Source organism: Gavialis gangeticus, unplaced genomic scaffold (assembly GCF_001723915.1).
Source record: "Gavialis gangeticus isolate Ggan-Ray unplaced genomic scaffold, GavGan_comp1, whole genome shotgun sequence".
In the NCBI taxonomy this organism is placed as follows: Eukaryota; Metazoa; Chordata; order Crocodylia; family Gavialidae; genus Gavialis; species Gavialis gangeticus.
Genome location: NW_017729024.1, coordinates 102949641 through 102972131, shown reverse-complemented (window position 1 = coordinate 102972131; position 22491 = coordinate 102949641). Strand labels below are relative to the sequence as shown.

The 22491-nt window shown below is 42.1% G+C and overlaps 1 protein-coding gene across 1 annotated transcript in view; it reads right to left on the bottom strand.

The window, feature by feature from the left end:
* The window catches only part of TRPM3 (transient receptor potential cation channel subfamily M member 3), a 335439-nt gene that overhangs the window by 116809 nt on the left and 196139 nt on the right, over positions 1–22491 (bottom strand). The window contains exons 11-15 of the mRNA XM_019517468.1: positions 21507–21641; positions 18358–18408; positions 6766–6906; positions 4207–4236; positions 521–810 (exon numbers count right to left, since the gene is read on the bottom strand). Coding sequence (XP_019373013.1) covers positions 521–810; positions 4207–4236; positions 6766–6906; positions 18358–18408; positions 21507–21641 — 647 coding nt within the window. The remainder of the gene's footprint in view (positions 1–520; positions 811–4206; positions 4237–6765; positions 6907–18357; positions 18409–21506; positions 21642–22491) is intronic.

The window sequence follows — 22491 nt, the reverse complement described above, 5'->3', positions numbered from 1 at the left end:
TTGCTCAGTACATCATGGTCAGCCCCCCTGGGAATGGGAGCCATTATCAACCCCTGTCTAATCACTGATTAAATTCCAGCTGCTCCTTGACTCATCGATTTTTCAGGCCAGAAGAATTATTATAATAATCTACTCAAACCCTTTGCTCCTCTATTTTGATCCCCTGATTAATTACATCCTGTGCTTCGAAATGTCTTTTTGTAGTTTTGAACAACTACCTTTAGGTAAGATGGGCAGAGTGACTCAAAGTAATCACAGTCTGATTTGAAAGACCTCTAGGAAGGTATAGAGGCCCATCGATAGTATGTGTACCTCTCTAATACCTGCCCATTTTAGAAGCTAAGATATTAGCAGTACAGTTGTCATGCACTCAGATTTCATACATGCTCTATAATGTAGATGCTCCCTACATTCACATTTGGCTTTGAATAGATTGTATTTCCCCCACAACTTTAAACTGCTTTTTGGCAGCACAAGCAACCTCTGACTTCCCAGAAAGCATTCTTGAAAAGAAGTCAACCTGGAATTGTGGTTCAGCTCCTGAGATATGTCATCCACCATGTCATTTTCTGATGCTTCATGGGCCATGGCTTTGCAGAGTTTACAGGCCACCAAAGCTTTAGCCATAGCCTCCTCCCCATGCTGCCAGAAGAAGAGGGCCATCTTTTGACGCTTCATCAGGACAGCCCACACCATCAACTCATGGAAGGGGAAAGGAAAATGGTTAATTTCAGGATCATCCAAATCAATATCCACTTCTTCCTCTCGTTTCTTAGTTGTCTTCCTTCCTCTTCGCAAAGGGACATCATCCTGTTAAACAAGTGGAAAAGATTGTTCCAAAAAGTGGACTGAATCTGTTTATACTGTATATAGGAGGAAACACATGAGAAAGCTAATTCCTTCACCCCTAGGCACATTTGTGCAACTTACTTTCTTTTCTCTGTTAATTAGGCTGATTCTAATTATTCACCAGGTTGTGATTTTCTATGAGAATTTCTGCTGCCTCCCACTCCTCTTCCCTATGCAAACTTACAAAATTAACATCACAATCTTGGAAAAACAATAACCAGCATAAATGTGCTTCATGTTAAATTATGGTTTTGCTCTCCAAGGCCTTGCTGAAAGGAAATAAAAGCCTAGAATCCAACTTCACCCTTTTTTGGGGCAGTGCAGAGTGCAATCACAAGATTCCAAATCAGTCCTAGGAAAACCACTCTTATCTTTAATTTCTTGTTTGCCCATTTACCTCTGATTTTTAACAACAATCTAATTGGGGCAGAGGCACTCATCTGTGATGGACTAAAGGTGTTATTGTGATATTGCTGTGTTAACTGTATTCACGTTATAATATTGTGTGACTCAGTTTACTTCTTTAGCATGTACACAAAGAATGGAAAATTAAGACCCAAGGCTGGCTATGTGCAGGATGAGAGGAGATGAACCTTTAGCATCAACACAGTCTTGAATGGATGTATTGCCCAAGACCCAGGAGGTGTCCAGGGGAGATAACCATGACAATGGAAGAGGCGGATGGAAAACATCAGTTTGGCAGCTTATGATCAGAAGAGTCTAGGGAGAAGTTTTGTGGACCTGAAGAGACTAGAAAAGGGAACAGCTGAGTATCTTTGGGGGTGCTCCTGGTTGTGTGGGCTGGGCTGGGGTTGGAGGGATTGCTTAACCCCTTTGGAGGGGATAGAGAGCCTCTGGCTGGCTGGCCTTTGCCCCAGTAAATGCCTTTAAGAGACTGTCTGCTGTGCTGCTTGGAACTGTGGCTTGCCCTTGATTGTTCCAAGAGAAGGTGAAATCCCTCTGTCGAGAGGGAAACTGGATGCTTGCTTCTTGAGTCTGGGCCATGAAGAACCAGGGAGGGTAAGGGACTGAAGGCTGGAGTGCCAGAGTGAGGAAGGAGCTTGGACTCTCCCCTTGCTCTATAAGCCAAGCCTGGGCTGGCGTCAAGGGGTACTTATACACTAGACAAGGTTGCAGCAGTCCTGAGCAAGTGCCCCCTGGGAGGGCACTTTATGGCATCACCTCTTTCCCCTTACAGAAAAAATCCAAGGAGGATTTGAAGGATGTTCCATTCAAAGATAGCTATTATTGGTTTGTCCCTTTCCCCTTTCTCTCTCATTCTTTGTGTTTCCCCTTCTGATCCTACGGTTGGTATAACTTACTGGTTCACCCACATTCTCCCTGTTTTTTCCTCTCATGCACCACTGTGTTCCTTTTGCCTCTTTCTAATCCTATGTTGCTGTTCTTCTTGCTCTTCCTGAGTGCCCATCCTGCTTATTCTTTCTGTTCCACTTTTTGACCTATTGCTTGTCTTGTCCTCTTCTTTCCCCTACTGTTCCAAGATTGTTTAACCTGAGTTCTGCTCCATTTTTGAGCAGCAAAGCAAAGCTCTACAGTACAGAGCTCCCTAAAAAGCCAGGTGAAGCACCGCAGAGCCTGAAGGATGTTGGATTATTGGAGACTAGATAAAACCCTGATAAGGAATTATACTAGTTTCTACCATTCCCTCTCCTCATCTTGCATTTCCCTGTCAAGATATTTTTACTATTTTATTTTAATATGTTTTTAAATTAAATATAATTAAAACATTGTTATCAAAGCAACAATTATAAACAATATAAAGCAATATAGTTTACCTCTAACAGAAACATTATGGCTGGGATTTTAAAAAGGCCTCTATGTTGTTCTAACTGTTCCCATTGTTGACAATGAGAGTATGGTTGGGTTGATACTTTTGAAATCCCACCCTAACTACCAAAATATTTTCTATTATTTTCTATTACTTTATTTTTATATTATTTAATATATTTGTATTATTTTAAAATTATATTATTTTTAAATACATTCAGTGGCCCAGTTATTCTATGATTAGGCAGCCACAAAATCTGCCACATGCTGATTTTGCTCTGGAGCACTGAATTATGCTCCAGAATTAAAGACTGCTTATACATGTGCTCAGAGGTGGTGGGTAGGGCATTGGGCGCTTTAATTAGAGGAGTTCCCAGAGAGCCCCTCTACTTAAAATGCTGCAGCATCTCATGCATTAAGCTTCTGCATGTTTAAAAATGGCAGCGAGACGCTTTAACTCAAGCTTAGTTGATAAGCTTTAATTAAAGTGCTCCCATGGCCATTTTGAAATGCTGGAGGGGGAGGGGGAACAGGACTTAATACACACGATGCTGCAATGATGTTAATTAGATTAGATTTTAGAGTGATTAATCGAGTCTGCTTTGACACATTCTAATTAGAATGCATCGGAGCATGTCTATAGGCAGCCAAAATCTTCATCTTTTAGCATACTGAAGAAATTCTTGAATGTGGGAGAAAAATGTGAGATGATGCAGTTGGCAAACAGCCTGCAACAACTGCTGAGAGAAGGGCGAACTGCACATGTGCAGCTAACTAAGGGTGTTCACTCTGAAATTTAACAACAATTTAATTGCTAAGGCCAGTCCTACTGCTTATGAGCCAGACGTGGATACCCTTGCTCACAGTGAATAGCCTCATACTTCTCAGGTGGTCCAGGGGAAGTAAACAAAGTGATCTGTGGAGTAGGACACTATTCACAAGGAACAAGAACATAAGAATTTGGCCCCATTTTAACAGAAGCATTTGACTTGTGGCTATCTCCTGCTTTTGGGTGCAATGGCAGGTAATGGGTCAGGGATCCTGGAATATCTAGCTGCTGGAGTGACAAACTAGCATTCTTCACACCCCTACATCCCCCAAAATTTCAAGTCACCCCTGACTTTTCATACTAAGAGGAAGGGAGTGGCAAGACCCTAAGACAAAGGTCAACATAAATTTTATGTGCATAAAGAATTCTGCATTATTTGCTTCACTTCCCAGAAAGCCTTTCAGTTTTTATGGTTACTGGCCTGGGATATTGGTTTCAAGTCACATGAACTGTTTAAATGCATATGTGTGCTTTTCATCAGAAAGTTCAGGTGACAGAAGGCTATCCTCTGTCCTTATTGCTCAGTATTGTTGATCAAGCATATTGAGAAACTGATTTTCTGTTTGCATTTAAATAAGCAATGTATCTTGATGAAAATTATGATTATTTGTGACTTATTTCTCATTCAGAGCTAATTTCTCATTTACTAGTATGGTTGCCAAAATGAAACTCAACTACAGTAAATGATGATAATCTGTTTGGTGAGAAATTAACCTAAATATTTGTTACAAGTCACCTACCTCCATTCCAAGCAGTTTCAGGGCCTTTGGCTGTACAAAAAAAAGTTAAGAAATAGCTTATATATGCTGCTCATAGGCATGGAAAAGGTCTAATGAAAAAGCCTAGAATATTATAAACAAAAATACATAGTCTTAATGTACCTTCTGCCAAACACCACCCCCTACCTTTCTCTTCAATATGGCATAAATTTATCCCTTAGCATAAGTTAGAATAATCTTAGGGATGTTTTAGGAACAGTTTCAGGGATAGTCTATTAAGGGGCAATCAAACCTGTTGAGGATTGCTGGAGTATATTAGCATTCAGGCTATACTCTTATCCCTAGCACAGCCCCATGTCAGAGGAAGCAATGCAGTGTCTCAGGGATTTTCTGCAGCTTTATGGCTCCTTTGAATTGCTGTGGTGATACAAAGGGCCCATCAATCTGACTCAAGGTTTACAAGGCCTCAGTTTATATAGCTTTTCCACTGAGTGGCTAAGGGAAGGGACCATTTCTCTGCAGAGAAAAGAACTGCTAGAAAAAAGCCCAGAATAACAGAAATGTCTTGTCCAGGGTGGAACTGGCAAAACCAGCCAACAAACCCAACAGTCCTCCAGTTTCTCTTTTGATGTAAACATTTCACAGAAGTTGGTGTATGGTATGGCAAACATCTAAGACTGCTGAAGTCATATTCATGTGCATCACCTGGACATATGTGGATATGAACCCAGACATGAAATGAGTGTGACAGCTAGAGAGTAAGCTAAGAGAAATAAATACAAGTAACAAAGGATCAAGATCTGTTCTAAATTACACATCTGTGAATCTGAAGCAATTTCTTTGGGAACAAGAATAAGCAGCTGTTTGCTCTATGAAGACAGTAAAATTACTCCAGATCCAACCCTGGGTAACACAGTAAAGACCTAGGCTTCAAAGCATACAAAAGTGTGTCACTGTCCTGTACCTATTGTCTTAACAATAAGAGAAGTTTCAAGCCCACCAAAGCCAAGGTATAGATATATTTTATTGTTGTTATAATTCCTTTATGCAGTCCCAAGATGATGAACACACAGAAAGAGAATTTAGGCTAAGTACAGACAGTCAACAAGCCTAAGGCAGAACTGATCCAATCTACGCAGGTTTCTCTACGCTGCGTTGATTGGGCTGTTAGCGAATGGACTCGCGTTTGCTCTGTGGTTGGGGTGCTCCTGCCTCCCAGCATGTCAGACATTGCCGATGGCAGCTAAATGCTGATGAATGGCTGTCTCATCCCTGACTGGCTGTCAGACACATGCCTCCCCTTGCTGCCCTCTCACCTGGCAGGCAGCTATAGGCAGACAGTGGAGGGAGGCACGCTTGCTCCGCTCAGCAGCATGGGGGTCCTTGGGCTTTGGTCAGGACACCCCAGCCAGGATAGAAGTGGGGGAGGAGTGTGGGTTTGGTGAGCTACTGGGGGAGGTAGTGCCAGTGGCACACCCCGTGTTCCCAGCCAGTGGGGCATAGTGTCCCTGCTGTGTCCAGGACCCTGGGACCCTGTGTTGCAGCAGGAATTTGGCACTGGCTCCACAGGGAAAATCCTCTAAGTCCTTTGTGAAGCCACTGCAACACAGGGTCCAGAGTGTCCCTGCTGTATCCTGAACTCCAGGACCCAGTTCTACAAGGAGTCTGGGAGGGGCATGCAGGATTTCTTCCCCCGCTTGAGCCAGTGCCAAATTACTGGATGAAACCACCTCTCTGGGACAGCCATGACCCCACAGCTGCGGAGAAGTGGCCTCAGCCAGGAATTTGCCACTGGCTGCGGGTGATCTGTACCCCCCTTGACTTGGGCCAGGAATTTGGGGTGTGCTGCTGACACTGCCTTCCCACAGTGGCTCAGGAGCATCACTGTCCACCCCACCTCTGTCCTACTTGCTGCTGTCAGACAGGGAGCTTGGAGACGGGGTAGCCAAGGCACAGCACCCTGTGAGGGAGGGTTAGGAGGTTCTGCAAAGTCCCCTGGGATATGGGTAGATAGTGACCTACCTTGATTCATGAATGGACCCCGCACTGACGTTTGATAGCCCAGTCCAACCTAGTTTGAGTAAATCTGATACTACATGGATCCAGATCTATCTTAGACTAGGATCTGCCATTTTGAAACCAGTCTATGTGCCCTGAACTTATGTTTTGTTACAGGTATACACCTGTTTCTGACCACCTAAACTGAAAAAAATGCAATGTTTGCACCAAGCCATAGTTCCTTCAAAAGGCTTTGCATGTATATATTCATACATAGAGCTTCTAAGGCCAGAAGGGGTGATTTTATGATCCAAGTCTAACCTTGACAGGCATCAGGACCTCACCCAATAATTCTGCATCAAGTCCATGAAAAACAGGGTCAGTGGCTGACTGTCAGTAGATCACAGAAAGGCAATTGCTTATTACATACAAAACCCTGACCATAGTGGACAACCAGTAGAGAGAAATGTTGCTTTTCTAAAATTTAGAAACAGCTAGGAAACAATCAATATTTATTCCCTTGCTTTCCTGACTTGCAGTGTCTTTATTACTTGACAGCAGAGTTACAGGATCACTCCTTACCCTCTTGGGGCCAAACAAGTTGTGGTAGAGGGTTCTGAATCGTTTTCGGGTGTAGTTGCAGCGATAAGCCCCTCCCATCAGATATTCAATCACTAGTCCAATATCAATCAAACTTATTCTATAATCTGGAGGTAGATTTCCCTATCAAATGAAAGAAAAAAGAAAAACAGACAAAAGATAAAGCTGATTATTAAGGACACGATTCAGCATTATAACTATCTACATTAGAGTAAAACAACTGAAATAGTTAAGTAACAGGAATGTATTATTATGCTGGTTAATCAATTCACCTTAAAATAGATCCAACCGAAACCTGGATATTCTCGCTTGGAAAGAAGACATAAATTAAATAAGAAGGTGCGGAAGTTGTTGTTGGTAACAGAAGATAATAGCGTCAGAAAACAGTATTCAAATTCTTCAGCTGGGGGAAACAAGAAACACCACTGCAGAACAAAAAAGCATGAGGACCAGGCATTTTCCAAAAGGTCAAGCACACTTGTTGAACTCTAGTCTCTCTGGGTAGTGAGGCTGCTGTACCATCTGCCCACAATATCTCTCCTCCTGAATATGTTTATACTAGGTTTCGTTTGAGCTGCCATGTCTGCCTACCTTTGTCAGCCATTTGTGAAGGCAGCTCTATACCATTTGCACTCAAACTAACAGCTCCTTAGCTGTGATTCCACTTCTTCCAGAGAGTATGTCTTCATGACAGTAGTGCACTTATCAAATATAAGGAAGGGGGGGGGAAGGTCAATTAACAAGATATTCACTCTATTGGATTTAACATTTGCACGAGCTGCATTTCTTTCAAAAAAAATTGCCAGAGTCAAGGAAACCTGTAATCATATGCTTTGTAAACCAGATTAAATTGACTCACAAGTTGCTTCTCTTTGCTAAACATGCTATCCATGGGACAGGGCACCTTAAAAAGCTGTAATGATCATCAAGTGGTTCTCATTCTTATCCAGTTCTCTGTTGTATTTTGATTTTTATCAGCAAATCTACAAACCCAGTGATTTTTTTCAGATACTGCCCTCTTGTGGACCCAGTATATTCCATTGTACAATCCTTGAATCAATGTTTTCAGCACAAGAATCTTAAAGCCAATGGGAACTACACTGCTTTTTTCCTATATATTGCTTTGAAAAATGAGCCCTTGGAGTGATGGAGTCACCTCTGTGACAAAAAAACCCTTTTGTCCTGAAAAGCCACTTCCAATTCTTTGCTGCCCTATTTTGGATCTGTTCTAGTACTGGCATAAACTTGGATTAACTTTCAAAGCTTAAGACTGAGGAAGCACACATGCAGCCCCGTGCACTTTGAGTATGCCTGAACTTTGCATTTTTATGCTGAGTGCATGTAAGAGCATGTTGCTTTTGCCCTTTGTGTGTTTGGATCTGAAGTTTTGGCAATGCTTTACAGAAGTGAAGGGCTTTGCCATAGTTTCCCTGGGAAAACTATTCTTTCCCATTTGCATTTCTGAGCGCCACCCATGTGGTAGTTGCATTTCAGCAGCAATTACAAAGCTATAAATAATTTGGGATTTTTTGTGGGGTGTGGGGAATGAAAGGAACAACTCAAAGTTAAATTGTTATTGCTTTTCTGGGCTCCCTTCCTGATCTCCTCCTTCCTATAAACTTCCCTACCTACCCACATGCAGTACTTCAAGGACAATGAAAATAGAACAGGTTCCAAAAGGAGAGGCTAGTAGCTTTCCCTTGTAAATATCTGGATTTGTAGGATTCCCCAAAATCAGTCTATTTTAAGGTCATCACTACAGTATCTGAACACTTTCCAGGCAATTTCATAGAGTTTCTCAATTTTGGAGATAGGAGTTAAAAAGTGCACTCCTTGGGTAGATTTTTTTTTTTTGGTGGGGTGGGGGGCAGGGAGGGAGAGAGGCAGGGAATGAGGGCTAAGGAAACACTGTAAAGATACTACACTGCTATTCTATATTCTTGGCTTTATATTAACAATGACCAATTCTGCAGAGCAAAAAAAAATGAAACAGGGCGCATCTACAAGTGCACTTTACTTCAGCTGACTAATTAGTTCTGTAGGAAATCATCACCATCTACATGTGCACTAGGGTTGTGTGAAGCTTCGGTCCCCGATTCGATTCAGCAGAGATTCAGCCTGATTTGGTGGCCGAATCTCTGAATCCAAATTGAATCAGAGGACCCTTTAATCTCTCCAAATTAAATAGGAACCCTCTGGATCGATTTGGAGATTCGGAAAGATTCGGAGATTCGGACATAAAGACAGCTTTAGATGTTTTTTCTACATACCTCTAGGTAGCAGGGGCTCGTGAACACTGCGATATTGGGGTGCATGGAGTGTCCTGCTGAAGCATGGAGGGACTCCCTAGCATGCTCGGCAGCAGACCTGGAAGTGGATCCAGCACACTCCAGCACCTCCCTGGCTTGGTGACTGGTGCCTCCTGGGTCTGGGGGGGTACCCAGGGTCCCCCTGCAGCTGATCGCTGAGCTGGGGAGGTGCAGGGAAGGGCCCCCAGTGTGCTCCCCAGCAGACCCAGAAGTGGACCAGAACTACTTCCGGTCCACTTCTGGGTTTGCCACTGAGCATGTGGAGGGCCCCTCTGCACTCCTGTGGGACACTCCATGTGAATGTGGGACGCTCCATGAATCTGTGTCTATGTCCGAATCGCTGATTCTCTGAATCAGCATCGAATCTTCAGATTCAGCCGAATCGAATCACTGTCCTTGATTTCGGGCCGAATCTGAATCTGAATCGAATAGGGCCTGTTTTGCACATCCCTAATGTGCACCCATATTAGGGAGCAGTAAATTAATTAACTGTGTCATAAGATAGTACTGTTGGGGACAGTACTGTATAATGGTAGAATACTTACATACACTGAAACACAAGTGTAGACAGCTGTAGGACCTACTGAAAGAAAGTTTGCTGCATGGTGGCAACTCTAATCTTACAGTTTCCCCTGCATGCCCACCCTCCACCTCTGACTGGTGGAGAGGCCCTGTCACTCACTGCTGGGAGGTGAAAACAACCTTTTTAAATGTGGTGTGGTTTTTGCCTCCTGGCTGGTCAGCAGCAAGCAGCACGAGGCAAAAACCATGCCATATTTAAAACTGTGGTTTTCACCTCTTGGCCATCAGGAGTGAGCAGTGGGGCCCCTGTGCCAATCAGTGGTGGGGGGAGAGGGGGAGTGCACAGGGGAAACTGCAAGATTAAAGGAGCCACCATGCAGTGAACTTCCAGTGAACTGACAAGGGTTGGCTGGGGCACAAGGGTGTTACAGTATGGATGGGGACGGCCTGCTGCCTAGCCCTGCACTGCCCCAGCCAGCTCCTCTGCTGCCTGATGCTGCCACCCAGAGCTGACCCCCTCCAGACTCCCCTGCCAGTCCAGGGCTGCTCTGCCCCAGCATCTACACATGTGGCCCTGGACACATGTGTAGATGCTGTGCCTAGGAGCAGCTGACTCCACTGGAGTTTATTGCTTTGAATTAGTTGCACATGTAGATGCAACCACAGTGCTTTACCCACAGAGCTCCAGAGTCAAGGATAAACAGTACCACCTCCAGTTATAGTTAGTGGCACCACCTTAGCTGGCAGGCAGCTGAAGAGTGCGGGCAGGTCTGGGCTACCTGTACTATCTTGTCAAAGAGCAAACAGACACCTGTCATGATAAAGCAGCACTATTTTACGCTACCTGTTGTCACAGCACAACAAAAGGCAAAGGTGTCTATTTGCTCACTATTTGTGCTGCCATAAAAAAAAAATTATGGTGCCACAAATGCTGTGTCAAGCACTGTTTGTTTTTACCCTGAGAGAAGCCACAGCACAGTCCTTTGGTATCCCAGCACGCTTGGTTCCCAGATCCTCCCACAGGGAGACAGTGCATAACTCAGGCTGGACTTTACTGCTCCAGCCAAGCAGGGTGCCCTTTACAATCCCCGCATTGTGCCGCAGAGAGAGACAGACTGGAAGGCAATCTGGGTCAGCCAATTAGGGCCACCCTGTATACTGCTGTCATCTATTGACAGGCAGACTGCGGAGCCTGTAGAGCATGCTGAGATGTGTGCAGTGGGCTGGCACTCAAACGTTTGTTCAGGTATGTTTTTCTACAAGGAAAACAAACCCAAGGGATTTCTCTCAGGTTGCTTGAACATTTGTACATAGCCAGTATTGAATCCTAATCAAAGAAACCCTGTGATGTAAGGCCAATTGAGAACCTTCTACTGAGAGAACTAGAACATTTCTTTGCCCCTGCCTTCTGTAACATAAACATTAGGCAACTCTTCACATGTGTGCATTTTAATTGAGAAATCCAAAAGAAAGCACTCAACTGCACTCAAGGCAGAGAAGTGTCAGGGCAAATGTTGACAGTCACTTTGTTCAATGCGCTATAGAAGGTGTTCAGACACTGTCACAATGAATATGGTAACCATGCATACAGAATAAGCCAGAAGATAACAAAACAGTAGCCTCAAGGAAGGCAGGTCTATGCACTATACACTTTATCCCATCATCAAATCTCATAGGGAGTTGATCTCAAAGATCTCCTATTGAACAGTTCCTTTGGGATCCAAAGATGGAAAGCCAACACTGCAAAGATGGTACACGTATTCTTATCCAGCCTTCTCTATAGAAGAGAAAGCTTTGTATCGATCACAAAGTGGAATGGGCAGCCCAGGGCTAAGGTCATACAGACCTGTTCAATAATTCACAAACAGAAAAAGAGGCCTATTTCATAAAAGTGCCATTCTGAATAACTTGCCCAGATCTAATTATCTCATTGTACTGTGTCATACTGTTTGGCACATGATAATTCTAGATCAATTAATGATAGACACAGCCTAAGAAGTCAATTAGTGAAGATAAAAAAAACTGTAGTAAAATCATAATTTTTACTGTAAAGCTACACTTTTCCCCTTAGAACCTATTTAATGTCCTTTATTAAAACTATCACATTTGCTATAGTGTTATACAGCACAGACTGCAATAAAGCTGAAGTTACTTTAATATTGTCATTGCATGAGGATTACTAATTCACTGATTATTTTTTATGAATGTTACCTCTTTTTCTCATTGGGAATAGTTTGCAGACAGAGACCTATAGAGGTTTTGCACATCTGCCTGACTTTGCTGCAGATGTGTTTATTGGATTTAGAGCAGTGATGCATGAGTGTGAAGGACAGATGCTCTCTGGCTGTTACATATCTGCAGAATGGATGTTGAGGGCACTTCCATTCACTTGTGCAGCAGGCAGGAGAGACATGCGGTCCCACAGGTCCTGAGCATAAGGAGAGTTTTGTGTCTGTTTCAATAGATGCACATAAGGTTTCAAAGAGGTGGGGATAGATGGGGGAGGTGATCTCCTCAGCTGTGGTCCACTGCACTGTTGCAGAGATGGACCTGGGATGAGAAACCATTCTGTAAAGGGGGATGGCTGCAGAGGGATTTTGTAGGAGAAGGCATTCTGCTTTCTGGGGCAAAATGCCTTCCAGAACTGCCCCCTGCAGCAGTATGTGTCTGCACTGCTCCTTGCTATTGGCTGCTATTGTTAAATTTTGTGAAGCTGCACTAAAGATTAGCTAGTAAAGTGTCTGTGTTCTGAATGTTTAATGAAAGTTAACTTGTCTCATAAAAAATATCCCCTCACTCCACCCAACTACCTATTTTCTCTCTTCATAATGTTCCAGTCAGTGCAGATCTTACCTGACAAAGTACTGTGTGGTGGCCTGCTGTTTGTCGTTTCATTTAAAATCCAAACCAATTACAAGATATCATATAATACATATGTTTAACTTTCTACCACTCTAAAGGTAAAGGATGAACTTTAGGCCATGGCAGAAATGGGAGCAACTAATATTGAAGTGACATAGAATTGGAGCTCTTTAACACTGATTTAAATGGGAGCAAATTGATCACCTTACACATTAATTTTCTGCAACAGAAACATGTTAATTGACAAAAATTACAGTTATTACTCTGCAATTATGACTATGCACTCTAAACATAAAATACAACATGCTATAACATATATTAGAAAATTGGACTTGACACTTTACTATGCAATGATTTAGTTTTTCAAAGGCCTGTATGACATTTAGACATATATCTTCCAATAAAATAAATGTAACAGAAGATGAGTCAAAATCCCCAATACAGTTTTGAAAGTTTCATTTGGCTTAATTAAAGGGAATGATTTATTAAAGAAACCTCATAAAATCGTAGCAGAAACACATATTCTAGAATACATACCATACACAGAGCTCAATCCCAACAGCATGCATAGGAATAATTATAGGTAACAAGTAATTTTATTATAGTTGATAGGACTACCCACATGAGAAAAAATTATCCAGGTGCAGAGTGTATGACAGCTTACTCCCACACATACCAAACACATACTTTTTGTAGGAGATGAACTGCTTCCAATTTTTAACAATAATATTTAATAATAAATTTTAGCAAACTACTGCAAATGCTTCATGGTTTAACCCAACGATACTGTAGTTTCTGCATTAATGTTCAAGTAAGCTTTGTAATACAGATGCATTATTTCTCTACAACAGTAATTTCCCACATCATATTACAAATGTATGTATAGCATTGCTCTCATTATCTTGTAACTGTTTTCACTAGTAACAGATTATGAGTATTTCTGATTCTCCATATTGAGAAATTAATCATAGCTCAAACATGCTAAGTGAAGATATAACTACAACAGCTGTTTGCAAATATAGAAAACCAGAACCCAAAGTGATGTAATTTGAAATACTACATAGTCAGTATTTCAAATTATCAGAATTATTTATCAGAGTTATCAGAATTAATATCAACTCCTTGGAAGGAAATATTGACTTGTTAATCTTTATAACCCTTGATGATTCTAGTTTAAAATTAGGATGGAATCTATTATTTTCTTTTTTTTTTTTTTATGTTGCAACCAATAGAGGGCAATCTCTTCTTATGGAAAGAGTGTCAGATGGATAAACTCTCTTCCTTCCCTTTCGTTATTTTGAGTGCATCATTGGAGAGTGCTGAAATTAAATACTATTGTGTCAAATTCTGACAGGAGTTTCACTGACGACAGTGAGACAATTTGCGCAAATAAGGCATATAACTTTGGCCGCATATGCACTTAATGAATTGAGGGGATCAGAAGATGATGAGTACAGTTCTTTATGAACCAAAGTAATAAGAAAGGAGAGAGTATTCTCTTTATTAATTGATACATGAAGAATTTAAATTGATAATTATTTATTCTCTGAGCTTTTGTGAATAGCTACTCTGGGATTTCACAGGTAAAAGTCTTCACAGTGATAAATGGAAAACCTCAGGAGAAGGTGAAATAGAATCCACAAAACAGAGGATTGAAAGCAAGTGTGAGTTCCTGTTTGCATAAACAGTTTGTTCTAAAGGAATCCCTGCATTATTATCAAAACTTCTGCCAACCTTGGATTCTCCCAAATTAAGGGGTACATCTTAAGATTCCCAGAAAGACCTACTGTGGTAGGTTCAACCTTGTTTTCATATCTTTTTGCAAGCAGCCATTTTTTTATTCTGTAAATTCCAAGTATGCAGAAGCTGTACAAGATTCATATTTTATGGTGGAATAATGTTTAAATTACAACCAATTTCATGTGTTAAAAAATGCATAGAGATGATGCATGTCCTGGAAGTGCCACCTTAAGGTGATAAAATATCAAACCCCTTTGGAAGTTTAGCTATGGAACTTCAAAATTTATATAAACTAAAAGATTGCATTCAACACACCAATCTGTTTTTGTCAAACACAGTGAACGATTTGGCTGTCAAATAATGATACATTAAATTAACAGGTTATTTTCAAGACTGTGGTTGCATTTCAAATGGTGTCAAGTCTGTCGACTGATTTATTGATTGATTGGCTAGCAGGAGAACCAATTGCTCAGGTGATGACAAGCTGTCAAGACTTCTCCCAGCATGCCATGGACTTGTCACGTAATCAGGGATCCTGGTTTTCTCTGTTTAAAAATCCCAAATTCTCTGATTAAAAAAACCCCAAAGTTACATTTTTCCAAGATATATATACATAGTGTTTCATTTTAATCTTGGAAAAATGTAACTTTGGGGTTTTTTTAATCAGAGAATTTGGGATTTTTTTATATATATATATGGGCAGGCAGGCTGGGAGAAGTCTTGACAGCTTGTCATCACCTGAGCAATTGGTTCCCCTACTAGCCAGCTGAGATATATATATGTGTATATATATATATATGTATGTATGTATCAGTTGAACACAATATTTTATTACTATATTTACAATTTTAAAGCAATTTGTAAGCCTACCAGTGTTTCAATCATTAGAATAAAATACATTCTAAGTACCGATACATTGTGGTGTTTGATTTTGATTTTGTTTATCATGGGAAATCACAGCTCCCCCTGCACCCTTTATTCACGAGGACACGGGTCCAGCTGCGGCTGTCCCCCCAACTCCAGCTGCTTTGTGGTGCTGAGCAGCTGTGATATGCCAGTGCCCTTCTCCTGCCCATGCCATTGCCTCTCACTCCCAAGCCACAGCCCCCCAGCCATGCTGGTGCCCCTCACTCCTGACCCACAGTCCCCTGGCCCTGCTGGTGCCCCTCACTCCTGATCCACAGCTCCCTGCCCCCCAGAGGGGGATGCCTGTAGCACCCCCTGCCCTGGGCTGGGGCTTCCATGCTGCATAGGTGGCCTGGCCATGGCTCCCCTCCAGGCAGCAGCTCTTGGCTGTCCTGCCCCTGAAAGCATGGGCACCAGCCCTTGGCATTACTGGTCCAACCACACAGCTCCCTGCTGCCCCCAAATAACCCCCTTGCCCCTTCCCCCAGTGGAGGGCAGGTGCTTTCGGGCAGGCCCCACTGGCAACAGCATGGATCTGGGCTCACCAGCAGCACTGAGTGCTGCCTCTGTCCCCCTGCCCCATCACTGACCTCCCAGAGCCTGGACATCTTTCCTCAGGACTGGCAGGTACTTGCTCTCTCCCTTCCCCGGCCTTCCACACCCCCATCCCCTTCACACATCCCTGCCACACACACATGCCCCACACTGCACCCCAGACAGTCCCCAAATCCTGGCCCTCCAACCCCCACCATAGACTTACCTGTATCCAGCTGCTAGGGTTGCTCCCACCACTCTACCTGTCTGTAAGCTGGCCACATGTGTGTGCATACACACACATGTGTGGTGCCCCCTGCCTCCAATTGCCCTCCTGCTGCTCCCTCTGCAGCCCCAAGCAGCTTCTTGCGGGCTGGAATGGGAAACTCAAGGCTTTTGGCGGTTTTCTCCTTTGAAGGAGAAAATCTGAGCTTTTCTGAAGGAAATGGAAAACCCAGATTCCTGCTCATAACTGACCAAATGAAAAGAACAGGCCATAATGGGGCAAACATCTGATGAAAGCTAGTGGCTGGGTGATTGTGGCTTATTTGTATTCAAAGCCATTTGCTGTAATCCATATAATGGGAGTTGTTGAAGAAAGAAAAGTTTTTCATGAGAAAAAAAGAGTTACATTTTATGAAATTACCTGGTATGTTTTTTAATCACAGAGAGCAGGTACTGTCTTACTAATTTATTTAAAATCTTTATGAAAATGTCTTTGGTTTATAGAGTGTGTTTATAAAAAATGTGAATTTTGGGCCATATTGCTCCTTTTGAAATACCTTGATAGAGGATCTGGGAAACTTTGGTAAGTGACTTCACAATTACCCTTGTTATAACAGACCCTTAAAATGCTTTGCCTGGGAAACAGAATGTTAGGAAAAGGGGAGAAGAGGGAAGGGAATGTGTAATGGAAACTATTTAATCTAAATGACAGATGATTGTCATTCTGGACATTTAAAGGCACAAAAATGACCACACACTTATTAACAGAAACATAAGACTAGCTTGCATCTGACAGAAGCCTGCGGCCTAGCTGGCTAGAAGCTCTCTGGCTTTAATTTGAGTACTGTACTCCATCCACAGGATTTATGCATGAGAACTGTGTCGTTAATGCTGTAGACATTTCATATTTTCTGACTGTTCCCTGAGATATATGAATGCATGCTAACTGCTCTCTAGCTGGTAGGGCATATCAACATGGCCTTCTCTGAATCTGCACTACAGGTACAGCAGTCCACAGAATGACTGGCAAGGGATCCCTCATCCCTTCTGCAACCCTTTTTCAAGAGGGCTGTTTTAAAGTGTGAAGACCATTGTTTTGGCACTAATCTGAAAACCTTTTCCCTACTCCTAATCAAATTCCCCACTAGCCTAAGGCCAACAGGAATGCAGGTAGGGGCAGGGTGGGGGTGGAAGGCAGGGGCCCTCGAGAAGGGACAACATCTATATTTAAAATGAAGTGGGAGGTTCTGATTGCTTTTGGTCACACCAGTGCTATTCAAATGTAGCAGCTCTACATTTGGTGGAGTGCTATTGGGTGAACTGATTTTCTAGGCTGTGATGGGGCTTTGTAGCTTTGATACAATTACTTGCAGAGACATACTCTGCTTTTGTTTGGGTGCGGTAGGTTTAAGGGACCTACTACCTGACCCTCTCCCCACAACTTTAATTATTTAAAGTAATAAATATTAAAGAACATTATTTAAAATATTGCATCAATCATCTGCCATTACATTGTAGCATGCAGATGACCCTGAATATCCATTCCCTATTAGCTCACTTCAGCTGTCACTGGTGAAAGGAATGCCACAATACTGATCTGTATTTCAAACAAAGTTCTCCCTTGCTCCTACCATTATCTACTTAGCTAGTCTTCATAAAAAATGCTCTTTAAAAGCATATAGGTTAGGCCTTGAGACACTAGTTCCATACTAGCATGGATTGTGAGCATTTGCAGTTTACAGAGAAAATGAACATGGATGGGAATGTTCTAGGCCTGCTTCCCCATTTGTCTATTGCTTGTTAGGAATTAGTCTTCTGTTCTTTTTCTTTATTTTTCCTTTTCTTTCCTTTTCCTTTTTGTTTGGTGCTATGGTGCCTAAAAATAGAGTGGATTGGAATTTCCTTCCTCTTTAGGCCTTTATTATTCAGGATACTAGAAACTAACTTGAAATTCTGAAAATCAGAAAGAACAAGTTGCCTTCTTGCTGCCTTGTGCTACTCCTTTTCCTATTCAGTTTGTTAAGAAAATAGAGAACTTTACAACTTTTACATTATGCCAGACAAAATGTAACTGGAAATGTTGCAATGGACTAGGATCCAGCACAGAAATACAGATATACAGCTATATTACAGTCTCAGAGGCTGACTGACAACATGGGAATTAGCTTCCAAATAGTCATGGAAATGGAAAACTACAGATAACAGCATAAATCCACATGGTATGAAAAAGCCTACCATTCCACTAGCAAAAGCACTCTATCAAAAGCATCTAAAACCACTGAGAGAGCAAGCCCAGCAACTTCTTTGTGCTTTGTGTGCAGAAGTTTCAGACTCTGTACGAGCAAACAACATAGTCTGAAATGGCAGGGGTGGAGGAAAAGGATCTGACCGAAAGCTCATGCAAAACAGAGACTGCCTCTAATTACGAGAAGCAATCAGGACACTATTGTCAACCTACCGTCTATTGGATTCTTACCTTTTTGACATCCCTGACTAGATGATACAAAGTGTTGGATGGTCCATGTCTCTGCAAATGACAAATAAAGAGGAATCAAACAGTTTAGCCCTGCACAGAGGCTATGTGTAAGATGTAACTGTAAATACTTAAAGATACATCTTTGATGTAAAGTTTAGTAGTTTAAATAACCCTTCATTGACTCAATGTTATCAGTTCTTTTCAAATAAACTGAAATAGCATTGTTTCATCCAACACCCATACAGGTCACTTGGAAAGTTCCCATACTTTCCCTCCTCAGTAAAGGAACATATCCCAGTTTTGTATACTCAAAGAACAAGCTAATAAAAAGATGCACAATGGCAGCACAAGCTGAATTAAATCTTTGGGTGGTTTATATTTTGGAGACTCCTTGGCCTTTGGCAAGCACAAATATGGAATATGTGCCCATGTAACACATCTGAACAATAGGCCATACCTAATGATAGTATGGTTTTGAGAAGTACTGGGGCCAGAGAAAGATTTTTTGGAAAAGACCTCATGATATAAGGGATTCATAACAAAGGGCTGTCTCTAGTTTTAGTGCACCTAAAAGTTTTCAGTTTTCTCGGTGCTTTTTGGCAGGCAGTCATAAAGAGGATGGTGGAAGCCTTCATATGGGAAGTGTTGCAAGCAATTACAGCTGTGCTTGAGTTTTTCTTTGTGGCTATGGGAGCTAGAAACTTTATTTTTTTAATGACATATTGGATTGTTTGAGTTAATAACCTGTTTTCACGTTGGATCTTTAAGAAAAAAAAAGTCACATCAAATGTTGTTAAACTGGCCATTAAAACATGATAGTTGGTAACAGTGTACGAGAAGCCTCCACCCATCTAGTGGAAATCTAAGAGCTGGCACTTTTAAAAGAATTACTGTGTTGTTTTTATTATAAGTCAATCTTGTCCATAATGGTGGTAGTGAACTCTGCTTGAATGGGGAAAGGCCACAGTAGCTGGGTGCCCCAGATGGCCAACATCCATAGTTCCTGGGGATCCAGTGGTTTGCTCCACTGTAGTGGGAGGCAGGTGGGGTAGGAGTTCAGGAGCCTTAAGAGCTGTATGGTAAGGTAAGTCTTCTAAGTCTCTGGGCTGCTCTGAAGGAAGCTTTGGAGCCTTGGATCCCCAACTCTGAGGGTGAAGTTACACATTACACTTAGATCATGCTATGGGTACTTAAAACATGAGCATCCACATGTTAAAGTTCATTAACTCTTTCTAAGTGTCCTCTGAGTATCTCAACAGGTGTTTATAGATATGCTCCTGGAGGCACTGGGGCACTTTAATTAGCAAGCAGAGCTAATTAAAAGTACCCAAGTGTCACATGTATCAGCATCCACATGCTGAAAAAATGGTGAAAGGGTGTTTTGAACTAAAGCTTGTTCAGCTAAACCCATTTTTCAATGTGACACTGAAGGCTGCTGGAGTATGTTAATTTCTGTCCACCAACAGATTCAATTAATCAAGTCTGCTCCAATGCACTGGATTTACAGTGTTTCGAGTAGCCTCCCTGAATGTGTGTAAGTGCCCAAATTTACGACACTCCAGGAGAGGGTTAACTCGGGGCTGTGTTCCAAGCTCATGTTAGGGTAACTTCATTCTGCTCCATGAAAATAAAATGAGCAATTTGCAGACTTCCAGCAACCCAACATGCACTGCTCCCATTCCCCACCCCATCCCCACCCTTGATAAATCAGGGATAAAGTCCAGACATCCTGGCTGCTAGCCTCTGCCTGCCTCTAGTAGCAAGTCAGAGCTGTGAAGGCAAGAAATGGTATCAACCCTTAGCATGCAACTGTTCACAGCACGGTCTAACTTCAACATTCAATAGATTTAGTATATTCTAAGTGTCACATGTAACTTCACCCTGAGGCAAGTCATCACTGAAGCTGCAGAGCCAGGAAACAACTCGCAAGGGTGAGCTGACAGGAAATCAGGCAGAACTGGATATACTTATGAGGCAGGGATGTCTAAAACACTCCAAATAGGTTTTCTTTATTTATATTTGTTTTACAGGGGACCCTACGTTTATCATTTGAAAAAGACCAGCGATGCTGAAAATTTCTAACACCCAACTAAAAAATGTTTGAGTTTAAATTTAAAATATTTAAAAGACAACAATCTGATCCATTCTTTCAAAACACAAATTAAATGAATGTGCTTTGCTCACATTTTTTTAGGAGAGGTCAAATCTGAGAACTGGAGAAGTCAAACTAGAAACATGCATGTACTCATGATGTCAATACAGCCATTCCATATTCCTCAAAGAATTAAGGGAAGTTGGATTTTGAATTACTAAAGCTAGGCCTGTTGGATCCAGGACTTTGGCTTTGTATGTCATATGAAGCTTGAATCCAGAACAGTAATTCACATCTGGCCTTTTAACAGGCATCTGCTTTTGTTTAAATCTGTGAACATTTTCCTTTTAACTAAAAATATTTGTTTTATTATGCAATGACATGAAGTTTAGGCTGAAGACAATATGGTGGGCCCTAGGCAAAGTGACCTTTGATATAAAGAGTGCTTTTTATTTTGGATTTTCTTGACCTTTTGGGTTTTTTCCATAGTTACTTGATTCTTCTGTGGGATTCATTAAAGACAGGAGCAGTTCAAGCACTTTATCTGTAGTTACTGACTTATATTTCACAAAAAAGGTGCTTTTTCTTAAAATTGAACCTGAAAATGTGGGATTAATTTATGTGCAGGGAAGAATACATTAAATACAAAGAACAGTTTTTGAAAACCAAATATTCTCTCATCTTTTTGTACCCTTTGGAGTCACATAGTATTGTTCCACAATTCTCTAGCTTGCCACAATATCCTCCCAACCATCAGGCAGCCCAACCCGAAGGTCTATCATGCTGAACTACAACTCCCATCAGGCAACAGGTATTTTCTGCAGTTTCAGTGGGGTGTATTTAATCATATTACAGGGTGTCTGTACAGTCAACATAAGCAAGCAAGATATGGCTTGTCCTCATTGCAAGAAGTCAAACCTGACTTGTGATGTAAGAAAATGGGAATTCATTTATAGAGAGAGCATTGGCTGTGCTGCACTTCATTGTGCCATGACAGTGTGAGTGAGGTGAAACAAATGAATGAACAGATAGAAAATTTGCCTTAGCTAGGCCCTACCGTATTGTACAATTCCTCTAGTCGGGAGATGGTGAGAAAACGATGCATGCTTACTCCATTCTCTATGAGCAATTTCACAAAATCCACTCTGTCCAACACGAGGGCATCCAGCATGGCTTGCTCAAGGGACCCTACCTGTGAAGCAAGCAATTCATTCAGCTTGTGCCTACAGGGGTGGTATAGCTGCACCCCACTTTTGGACCAAGTGAGGGAAGCTGCAGCCAGGGACTATTTTAAAGTTCCCACAGCAGGTAAGAACCCACTCCTCTTGGCTTGGCACCCCTTCCCTTCTCCATGCTCAGCACTACCTCCCCTCCCCTTCCATTCCCTCCCTTTCTGTCCTCCATTGTGGTTGCCCCCAGCTCCAGGGCTGCTCTTGTCCCACTTCAACTGGGCTGTGCAGGGAGCTGGGATTAGCCAGGGACAGCAATGATGGTGGGCAGCTTGATCCCCTTGTGTGTTCCCCACCAGCCTAGGAATAGGTGCAGGAAGAGGGAACCCACACTCCACTGCTGCTGTCCCTAGATAAGCATAGCTCCCTGCACAAGTGCTCTCTGCAGCCCTGGATGGAGCAGGACAGGAGCCGCCTGGATAGCAGTGGTAGTTAGTAGATCTCCCCTTCTTGGGCTCAAAGGCATAAGTAGAGAGGGAGGCAGGGACCTGACAGTGGGGGTGTGTAGTCATCCCTGCAGTGCCGGTTGCTGTTTCTGCATCTGCCTTTTAAAAATCCTGGATCTGCCTATGCATGCCTATACTTTTAGAGGACAACCCCTAGACAGTGCTGCCATTCCAGCATGGTTATACAGCTTCAACATAATTCCTTTACCATGTTACATTTTAGGGAATTTTAATTCATTTTGGTTTCTCTCATTCAAATCATGAATGGAAAAATGAACACATCAATATGATATGATTAACACACATGGATAAATCCAGATTAGGACCTATGAATTAAAATGCTCAGAGCCCAGCACCTAGTGACCAG